We start from the raw sequence: 11,396 nt of genomic DNA, 5'->3' as shown, positions 1-11,396 counted from the left end.
GGTCCTCGCCCGGGGCCTGGCTCGCGTCTTCCGTGGGGGGTGCACCCAGGGTCCGTGGTGTCCCGGCGCCGGAGTGAAGGACATCTGGGAAGATCGCGTCCTGGGTGCACCGGGGCTGTGCAGAGAAACACACGGAGTATGGGTAGTGGGAGAGTTAACAGCGCGCTGAATACTTACCTCGGACTTGTGAGCGTCAGCCTTGGATGTTTCCAGTGCGGCTCTCCGCTCTTTCAGCAGGGTCTGCCTCTCCACCAGGTCGCGGATCTGCAGTGTTTTATAAGCAACTTTATGGAGATATCTAGTTTTGGCTACGTGATAAGATATAATTGCATGTATCCTTCTGGTAAAAGGTCAATCAAAAAATCCACCCAAAAGGTCAAAAGCGGAAGGTTTATGGATTAATTTCATTCAAGATGTTTCAGTCTAATTAAAAATTTACTGCTTTGCCCAATATTTGCATCAGACTTGGAAACGGTTGTGAGTTGGGTCTTTGGAGTATTTGTGTACTTAGAAAGTTCCCTTAGAAGGTAACGGCCTAGGCAGCTTGCTAGGTTTTGGAACAGAGTCTGTATTTTAGAGACATTTAAGTTTCCATTGTTTCTTGACTTTTCAACGAGTCATGTCAAAATAGCAAGGTTACCAAGAATGAACATGCCAGACAGGCTATGAAAGAAGCCTGTTGCACAACCTGGCCAACTCCATCTCTGCCATAACTCATATCCAACCCTTTCCCCCAACAGATCCTTCATCTTTTCTCTCGTGTGTAGGTTTGGCATCTCAGTAGTTGAGGTGCATCGCTGTCATCATCGTAGACAAGCATCTGTATCAGTCATGTGACCTTATTTGGTCCATTTGTAATTATTTTCTTTGTGTTTCTTTTTTTTTTTTTTTTTAACTGACAGCTACTTTATTGACTGAATCCAGAATTTCCGCTGTAAATTTTGTTACGTCTAGCCAGGACCGCAATGTGACAATATGATCCTGTCACATTACGTCATATTGGCTCGAGACGATAAAAAGCCTTTCTCTGCATTGAAGTGGGTTTCCCCCCCTCGTTCCATTTCCCAACCCTTCCCTTTCTTGCTCTTTTGCACGTTCTATTCTCTTATATTTCTCTTTTTTCCCCTCTCCAGTTGTCTTTTGTCCGGGCATGCTAAGCGACCCTTCAGTTATATTCCTCTATGCATTTTATCTCAAATTCTTCTCTCTGGTTTTATTGTTCCCATTTACTCTTTGGTTGACTTCTACCTATTTCTGCATGATGTCTGTGAAAATGACAGCTGCATCTATCAATGGAAGCGTGTCAGATCTTAAAAAGGCTTTGTCTAGTTGATCTACTCTCAACCACAAAAATCTGATTAAGGTTTCTCATCTTTAGTCCTTCTTGAAGGGATTCACCTCTACTAGTGCATGTACGTACCAACATGTACGTACAGTTGTGTATATGTAAGGTTTCTTTAGCATGGGCAGATTTTAAAAAATTGCAAAAAAGTTTTGTTCTTCACACTATTCTATACTCTTGGAGTATTTTCTATTCACACTATAAAGCTTTTCTGCTTTTTAACAGTAATGCATGCTTTTCATTTTGTTTACTGTAGTTACAAGTCACATAGAGATCTAATTTTAAAGATGAGAAACTCATAATAGATTTTTTTGTAATTAATTGTGCTGTGATGGGTCAAATATTGGTCAATGGAACCTTGTTGCTATGAACTTGTTGCTTTAATGTCAATCTATATGATAAGATATCTATATTGTTATATTGAAGCAGTTCTGTTAATTTAGTTACTTTATCATTATTTTAATTTGTATAAACCAAAATGTTTGTGAAGTTTTAGTCTCATTTGTTTTTTATAATTTGTTGTCCTCTCTTTAGACAACACCATGTATGTTCTAAAGAAAGGCTCATTTTCATCTGTGTGTCATTATCTTTCTCTTGTCGCCATTCCTCCGCCCTTTGCAGTTCGTCGCGTGCCCCCACGTTTCTCCATCACGCCCCCCACCATGCAAGAGATCATGCCAGGTGGTAGCATTAACATTACTTGCGTCGCCGTTGGCTCGCCCATGCCCTACGTCAAGTGGATGCTTAACTCTGAGGACCTCACCCCTGAGGACGAGATGCCAGTGGGCAGGAACGTTCTGGAGTTAAACGACGTCCATGAGTCGGCCAACTACACCTGCGTGGCCATGAGCAGCCTGGGCATCATCGAGGCTAATTCCCAGATCATTGTCAAATGTAAGAATCCACTGACTCCTCCAAGGTCACTCAAAGGTTCTCTGGTCATAAGAAATTAAGAACTAAACCAAAGCAAGTATTTCAAATGGTGTCAAGTCCCAGTATTGAATGTTTACATCTACAGTATTTTCTTATCCCGCCCTGCAGCCTGGCCAAAACCTCCAGCTACTCTTGTTGTAACCGAAACTACCGCCACCAGTATCACCATCATCTGGGACAGTGGCAACCCTGAGCCCATCTCCCATTACATCATCCAGTATCGCGCCAAATCTCCCGAGAGCAAGTTCGAGACCGTGGACTCCATCACCACCACTCGCTACAGCATTGGAGGACTTTCTTCGAACACCGATTATGAGATCCGGGTGTCAGCCTACAACACCATTGGCCAAGGCCCGCCTAGTGAACTGGTTGAGGCTAGGACTGTGGAGCAAGCTCCCGCCAACCCACCACGCAACATCCAGGCACGAATCATCTGCCAGAATACCATGATGGTATGCTGGGATGAACCCGAGGAGCCCAATGGACAGATCAAGGGTTATCGGGTCTACTACACCATGGACCCATCACAGCCCATGAGCATGTGGCACAACCACAATGTACAGGACATGTACACCATTCAGAGTCTGGTGGCCACTGAGACCTACACCATCAGAGTGTTAGCCTTCACGTCCGTAGGAGATGGACCCTTCTCAGATCCCATTCACGTCAAAGTGCTTCAAGGAGGTTAGTTTGTCCATTTTTAGTGGTTATTTTCAGTGTTGGGTGAGCAAAAGATGTATGATTCAAAATGATTCCTAGTAGTTTTTTTATGCTTTCATGTCTTAGTGTAAAAGTTAAAAAAAAGTTTAAAGTCAACATGAAATGGCATTCAAAACCCATTTTACTTTTGTAATCTGATGTATTTCTTAGTGAAATGGGAAATATTGGAGAACAACTTTTTTCAATCAGGAATTGATTGGAAAATTGGAATTGAAAAAAACTTGCCTTGGAGGCAGAGCAACTTATTACATTTTGATGAAAAATGACCAAGATAAACTGCATTTCTTTGTAACTGTGCAAAAATGAATGTATTTTGTTTTCATGCTCCTTTTGGTTAAAGGTTCCTTTTACAGATTTGATTCTTCAGATACACTTTTAGTGGGCGGAAGATGCCACAAAGCCATGGCAGCAGATGTGGACCATTTTAACTCATCTTCTGTTTCTACCTGTGCAGCTTGTTGGTGCAGAATGGGTGGGATGGGGTTGGTTGAGTGGGTGCCGGGATCCAATAAACCTGCTGCATTGACACACAATGTAAAACCTGAGAGTGAGCACTGAATGCATGTATTTCCTCCCATTACCCCCGGGGGGCGCTCTGTTAATGCATCCTTTGTCCTCTGGCATGTGTGCGCTGTGTGTGTCCCCTTCTGTTCCATCTCTGTATGTCTGTCCCACTGTTGGTGTCTTCATATATTGTATTCTGGAACAATGCGGTGCACTTTCTACTTCCCTTTTGTTTTCTAGCTCTTCTGTTTCACTTTGTCTCCTGAAATGAAACTAAAGCTCACCTGCTCCGGCTTGACGTCACCTGGTTTTAATTTATTTCTGTTCAGTACACAGGTTTAAGTTCAACTTTATTTCATTTTGGTTTGGTTTTACTCTAACACTTGAGGAAACAGCTCTCAGTGTTTTGGGTTTTTTGCTCTTATTATTGAGGTTAATTTTAACGTGACAAGCTCGACATGCAGCAGCACTTAGCATTGCCAATGCAAATCCATTAAACTAAAGGTGAGAGTAAGTACCCGGTGGGACAGCCGGAGGCTTCTTGCTCAAGTTATGGGATTTCGCTTTGTCCCGCAGGATCTCACAGAGATGGGAGACGTGGTTCACTACATCTGCCAACGTCTTCCCTCAAGCATAAACTAAAGTAGTGCAGATTTACCCATAACAAGGTCAGGGAGGCGACAAGCTTGGACAGTTAGAAGCAATTTAGCACAAACTCCCCTCAACATAACACATAGACAAGCATTTGGATTCCAAGTAGCCACAAGTAGAGTCCAATCAGTTTCATCAGTTGTTACACTCGAAGTTGCAGGCGTCCAGCTCACAAACTAATTTCAACCTTTTTAGCCAAACAAATCTGTAATTACAGTTGTTTTTCACCTGTAATTTTGCTTATTTGAAAGCAGCGCCACAATATGGACCTGGATTAAGTCATTATGACAGTTAACATCTTTCGATATTGGTTTTGAGGCACAATTCTTAATTCTGAAGAGTGATTTCATTTGGAGGTCCACAAGTAGCCACATATAGAAGGAGTCCAATCGATTGTTTCACTCATAGAAGTTGCCAGCTTCCAGAGAGATTTCATTTTGAACATTGAAATTCAAGGCTCTTATTGCATGAGTCTAAACCTTCAGGTAGTTCTGCAACTCTCAGATACCAAACTTTCTCGCCGCACTCAAACCAGGTCGATTCACGAGAACTGAATGCAAATATTCTTCAAAAGAGGAAGTACATCTTCAGAATATATCTTCAAATGGAAGATGAAAATCCAGTAAAACTTTGATCCAATGAAGCCCATTTGGTGAATAAACAGGGCTCTGAATAATGTCACCCACTGAACTCTGGGACGGGTGACACCTATGATGAAAGCTGGCTGGTGACGGGACAAATCTGTTTACCATTTCTCAAACAAAAGCACAGCTGGGCTGCTGATGGGTTGAATTGGGGTGGATTATATAACTTGGGTATGAATGGTTGAATGTTAGCGAGGTGCTAGCATCCTGATCTCAATCTTGTGGACCCTCAGGCTAGTGCAAACAGTGAATAGTGCAGACTGATGAAAGCACAGGGAAAGCTCTCTCCCTCCAACCAAAAAAAACCCCATCCCAACCTCAATGTTATTGGACTAAACTAAATTAAGGTAAATAGTTTGAACTGAGCTGTATTCGGTGAGCTCAGCAGTAGAAGGAGAGGGCCGAACCCAACCGACTCTGGGGAAATATAGTCTCCCTCGAATCGGGTGCTCGTGGTAAGAAAGTCTCTAAAAGTCAGTGTTTGAAGATGTCAGGTACGTATAATGTACAGGAAAATGTGTTTGTGTTTTTGGTTTTTGCTGTTTTTAATGGTCTTACTTTCTGTTTAAAGCTTGGTGGCTTTCCATGATTCTTCTGAGTTGACATTTTGGTTCTAACATTTTCTTTCCAGCCATTGTTTTGCAGAGAGTTTTTCCTCATTTTCCTGTAATCCGTTTTGAATGACTTTGTTTTGCTGGTGCTCATCCATTTGAATTTCAGTCACAAATATGTTTTATCCCCGTCTGTCCGTTTCCCCCCTCATTCATTTGTGTTACTTATGGCTTCAGGGATCAGCACGACAGAGTAACATTTAATTCTCGATTTTACAATGGAGATAAATGTTACAGTGCTTTAAATGGTATAATACTTTCCTATGCGCAAGCATTTAGTAAGCAGAGACTCTGTGCATTTTAAACGAGACTTTTATATTGATTTAGATTGGCACAGAAGTTGTCATTTCTGATATGTGCAAGGGGAAGAACCCGACAAAAACGCCTTGAAATACCGCAATGAATGGCCTTCATTCAAATGCAAATAATGTGATCTATTTTCCCCTCATGGTGGAAATATATCCTGAGAGCCCAGAGTATTTACTGTGAAAGATGGGTTAAATCTTTGTCTCACGTACAGCCGGTTATAGTTGGATAAACTGCTGTATCTTACGCCCAACATCTGTGGTGTTACTTCTAGATCTGTGACACGGACATCAAGCCAAAGTTAAACCTTAATTCATATTTATGTATGCATGCCAAACACCCCGACCACTTCAAAACCAAGCTCTTCTCTTCGCATTTGCCCTTTGCATTTGTTTTTATGTTTCAGTGTGTCTCTGCTTGTTTTTTTCAGTTGGTTTTTCCCTTTTATCATTTTCTTTTTCTCTTTCCCATTTTTTATTTTTGTTTTCCACTCCCTCCTCCCCCCCCCCCCCCCCCCCCCCCCACCCCCCCCGTCCCTCTCCCCCTTTCCCAAACCTGAGCAGAGCCCTCCGCCCCCCCCTCAAGACATTAAGTGCTCCAGCTCCAGCTCCAGCTGCACCACCCTGCTGGAGAAATCGACCTCCCTAGCCTTATTCACTGCAAAGCTTCTTTTCTAGCTAAATTCTTAATATTGACTTTAGCAACACTGTATAACTTGCTTTCATAGATTGAATCTCGAATCTTGAAATGAGATGGCAAGTAATGCATTGAATTAAACATGACATTTTTAAATAGTATTTGTTCGTAAAACATACTCCAATAATCCTTCATAACTTTGAGAAATATGTGCCAGTTCAAAATACACTTATTTAAGGTACATCCTCTGAAAACAAGTAGTTATTTAGGGGGTTTGCGCCTGGATTTGGCATACCCGATTTTAAATGTTTACTCTACACGCATACAAATGGTGTCATTGTATAGAAAACACCTTGATATACAAAATCAGATTGTAATTCTTCATGAATAACATTATAGATGTTTCAAATATTACAATAAACACTAAGAAAAGTAGGTGCTTGTTGATTTTTTTTTTTGCTATTCAGGTTCTATTTGCAGCACCTATCTGCAACTTATATTGTCTGATTCCACTAGTGCCAAAATGCACCAGAAAAAAAATAATAATAATTTCCCAAAAGAACTTCTAAACAGGAGTTATTGAATTATAACTGAAGGGAGTAAAATTGTCATTTTTTTGTGTCTACAAGTGTCTTTAGAGTTTCCTTTGCAAAAACAGGTATTATAAAATACATTACCCCCAGAATGCTATTTTACTATGTGCCATAGCCCTTGATTATTGATTGAATTATTTTTCATTTTTGTCTTTTTCTAAGTAGTAATATACAAAATATCATAAGATAATATAATTTTTTGTGTTTTATACAATGAGTTTTATTCTTTCAGGAGACACAAGACTCTATAAATGATCAAATCTATGTGGTCTATTACAATCTAAAACAGCTTTATATCATTCCTTATACGTGCATAATTTTTGTCCCCTGTGTTGAGCATCATCTCAGCATCCCGCCTGCCTCCTGGAGATGAGATGCCAGCTGCTGCTGCTCACTAATCTTCAACAGAAACTGAAACAAAGATTTCACTGTTTATGCACACGGTTTTTTGCCTTATAATAATACCCATTTCACAAGATCAAAATGTATATTTACTGAAATGGTCATTTTATTCTTTTCTGCATACTGCATCCTGTACTGTGCTTTTTTTTGTCAAAAAATTGTTTATCAGATTGATTGCTGTGCTTTCACATTTCAAAATAATAATAATCTTTTCTGTGATGCACATCTGCGACAAAACAATGGATTTCTCACCAACAAAAGCACACAGAAATGTGACAATGGTCTCGTTTGAAAGAGAAGATCCTAATCTAAAAGATAATAGAGTTTGTGGCGGACGGAAGCAGTCATACAAGTAGGAATGTGACGCTTGTCTTTGTTTCCTCAGAGGTATCGTATTTCACGGCGCGATTCTTTTGAAGATCATTCGATCTATGATTTTCACACAATGAAATACTTTTTGTGTGAGAGCTTTCTTATGATATATGACTTGACTGTTTTGTGAAATATATAAAACATACATATTCAGAGAGATAGTTCTTCGCCATCAAAAAGCGGAAATTCGTGTCTGGTACAAATGCATATTTAAGCTTAATTTTACTACTTTATGTATCATAAAACCAAAAGGTATGGTAAATTAAGCTTTCAAATGATACCATATAAGCAAGCCTTTAAAAAGGAAGTGTAAAGTGTTCTGTAAGGCAGGACCTACTTTCCTACAGCCACCATATTTGGTCTTATGATTTCCCCCATTCGTTTTCCAGTGACCTTTTATGGTCTCTGGTCGAGCTTAGTAAGAAAATAAATCCAAGATGGTTGAGGAGGCGAGAGAAATGTTGATTATACGTCTGTGTAGACAGCTCACTCTTTTTGGGAGATCTATTGACTAACATTACGTGATAGAGAAAACATTGACTTAGCATCATTTTCATCCTTCACTTCTCTTTGTAAAGCAGTCGGACAGCTTATGGGCACTGAAATAAATCCAGCTAGAGTAAGAAATTGTGTCGGACATTCCCCGATGACAGCAGTCTTTCTCAATGACTGACAGCGCTAGTTCAAGATACAAGCTAGTAATCAATACGGAGCACTGACGCTTTGGGCCGCCCTAGGATAGATGGTTTTGACGGGCTGGTCAACCGCTGTAGGTGGGTCAGGAGAGAGGGAACGCTACCCCAAGACCTCCGATGGGAAATCTCATTTGTCCAACCCACAACATGGAGTTATTTGAGTAGCAATATGTTACGACAGTCACATCCTTGGAGACTTGTACCATTATAGCATCTAATATGGAATAGTCGGGCCCCAATATACAGTACATCCCCTTATGATGTATTTTATTGACCATCCAGGAAATGGGTCTCCTCCTTACAGCAGTACTGAATGACCGGAGGTATTAAACATCAGGGCCTCGTATAAAAGGATTTTCATTAGCTCGCAGGTAAAAGACTGCAGACAGCAGATCCGCGAATTGATCAGTGCTCAGATAAGAATGATAGTGAAATGGAAGGGGATGAAATGGTTGCTCGGGTATATGGGGGTGTGAAATTACAGTTGATTAAATGTCCCTGAAGATGGGCGCTTAATCAGTAGCCTGGTTTCACATAATTGAATTTGCGTACTAGCTGAGATGCTAGGGCTTAGTTTCTTTTCAGCCATATCGTGCGGTCTTGAGGTGCTCCATAACTATTGGTACATTGTACTATTTTTAGAACAGATTGAGAGTCTATCCGTGTCGAATCAGATGTAATTAAAGAAGATTTTGTTTATATGTGAGTTCTGTAAAATATTTCATGTAGATCCTAACTTAATAGCTAATAAATGCCGGGGAAGCCATGTTTAGGGAATGATATATCAGGAACTATGATTGCTGCTATGTATAAATTGGTAGATTGGTAGAAAAATGTGTTCCCTTCAAGTCCAATTGGTTCAGAGACGTATAGGGATAAAAATATTTTTAAAACTGGCCTCTAAATTTGGTAAAAAGTACAAATTTCTAGATCAGTGAATGTTAATGCTCCTTTTCCATGCGTTGGCTGTTACCGACCTCATTGCTCTATAAAAAAAGATAAAATTGTTATGTTATTGCAAAGTAGTGATTAATTCAGAAAATGTCTCAGAATAATACCATACATGTATATATTAGCACTGAATTTACATTCATAAACAAAAAAATACCTGAATAAGCTGAATGTCCATTATTCGGTTTGTTTTTAGGTTCATCACTGTGTAGGTCCCGTGTTTGGCACAGTGCCCAAAAATGTGACGCACTGCATAACATAATATTTTTAGTAAAATACACATACCAGGAGAGTCTGCTCGCATGTCACCGCCCAAAACGGTGTCTCCACTGTTGATGGCCTCTGAAATAACTATACCTTGGTGTACATTCCACAGCCAGTTTATTGTGCGGAAAAGTAAATTCCGTTGGTGTTTCAGGAAGGTTGTGTGACTAATTCCTGTGATATTATATGCCTGCAAGAACTAGACACAAAGAAAGAGGAAAGTTAGTCATACTACAACTGGCAGAGATGTTTCATAGTGCCTTGCCTTTTCCACTTGCAAGAAGGAGGCTCCACTAAAAATTACAGCTGCAGACATCTGGATATTTCCTGCAGGTATGTTTGCGACATATGGCTGACTTGTCCAAGTGTTCTGATGCTCACAGTGTGTGCAAGCCTGGTCCACGCACAGAAGCGTTCCCACAGTCCTAGCATGTACAACACAGCTCCTTGTGCAGACAAGGCACTTCCTGAAGAGCTCAATGAGGTTTCCTTCATAAACAACAAACTTCCTCATTTTATAATGTGGGGTTTCAATCACTGTGCTAAAATACAGCAAACACAAAAGCATGGAAATGAATAGATGTCTGTGCCAGATGTTTATTGCTAATGATATTTAGCAGCAGGCAAATCAAAAAGTACATGTACTCAATTACTCACCTCTCATCATAGATGCTGTGTGGTTAGTCACTGTGGTTAGGCCTTTTTACAGGTGTTGAAACAGCTAGAGGGCCTTCCTCAAATGATGTGTTCGACATGACAGTACTGCAGCTAACATGTTTTCTATGAGGTTTCATTTGCGTGCCTAATTATATATAAAAAAATTCACTTCAATTGTATTTCAATGACTAGAGGTAGAACAAAAAGAAGAAAAATCAATTCTTACTCTTGCTTCTTCGCTCTGGTTTCCATGTGTGCTGTGTGGATACATGCTTCATCGGCGAATCAGCATCTGTTTGGCATGACGCATCTTTTGTGAATGCTTGAGTCTGGCACCCCACCTCGCGACACAACTTGGGCTCAGAGGACAACTGCAACTGTTTTACAACCGTTTAAAAATATATATAAAACACACGCATTTTTACAATACGATAACAATAGACCAGAGCACTGAAAACTACTTGGTAACTTGTTAACATTGACTATGTCTGCTCCATAACCATCTGAATAGCCTATGCAAAAATAAAGAATATTTAAGCAAACACTTACCAAATCTGTGGATATACGGGAATTGGTACAGCTTCTTTCCTGGTTTCCATGTGTGCTGTGTGGATACATGCTTCATCGGCGAATCAACATCTGTTTGGCATGACGAATCTTTTGTGAATGCTTGAGTCTGGCACCCCACCTCGCGACACAACTTGGGCTCAGAGGACAACTGCAACTGTTTTACAACCGTTTAAAAATATATTTAAAACACACGCATTTTTACAATACGATAACAATAGACCAGAGCACTGAAAACTACTTGGTAACTTGTTAACATTGACTATGTCTGCTCCATAACCATCTGAATAGCCTATGCAAAAATAAAGAATATTTAAGCAAACACTTACCAAATCTGTGGATATACGGGAATTGGTACAGCTTCTTTCTTTAAAACAAGACGATCGGTGAAACCGGATTCCACTAGTCCCCAATTCACAAAGTTCTCCGGTGCAAAATGTTTACTACAAACATATTTTCCAGTTGTGTTGGTAGAACACGGCAAACCAACCGCTTGCACCCAAAGTTCAAAGCTTGCAACCAAATGCAAACAACACTTTTGTGCTGTC

The 11,396-nt window shown here is 40.3% G+C and overlaps 1 protein-coding gene across 1 annotated transcript in view; it reads left to right on the top strand.

Annotated features, from left to right (window-relative positions):
• LOC107548817 (receptor-type tyrosine-protein phosphatase S-like) overlaps positions 1–6,701 on the top strand; it is a 40,278-nt gene extending 33,577 nt beyond the window's left edge. Inside the window, exons 7-9 of the mRNA XM_016229639.1 lie at positions 1,964–2,236; positions 2,384–2,959; positions 6,275–6,701. Coding sequence (XP_016085125.1) covers positions 1,964–2,236; positions 2,384–2,959; positions 6,275–6,303 — 878 coding nt within the window. The 3' untranslated portion in view covers positions 6,304–6,701. The remainder of the gene's footprint in view (positions 1–1,963; positions 2,237–2,383; positions 2,960–6,274) is intronic.
• The last annotated feature ends 4,695 nt before the right edge of the window (positions 6,702–11,396 follow it).

This window comes from Sinocyclocheilus grahami, unplaced genomic scaffold, assembly GCF_001515645.1.
Source record: "Sinocyclocheilus grahami isolate Dianchi unplaced genomic scaffold, SAMN03320097.WGS_v1.1 scaffold356.1, whole genome shotgun sequence".
NCBI classification, from domain to species: domain Eukaryota; kingdom Metazoa; phylum Chordata; class Actinopteri; order Cypriniformes; family Cyprinidae; genus Sinocyclocheilus; species Sinocyclocheilus grahami.
Note: the sequence above shows the minus strand (reverse complement) of the source record. Positions and strands in the feature narration are given on the sequence as shown.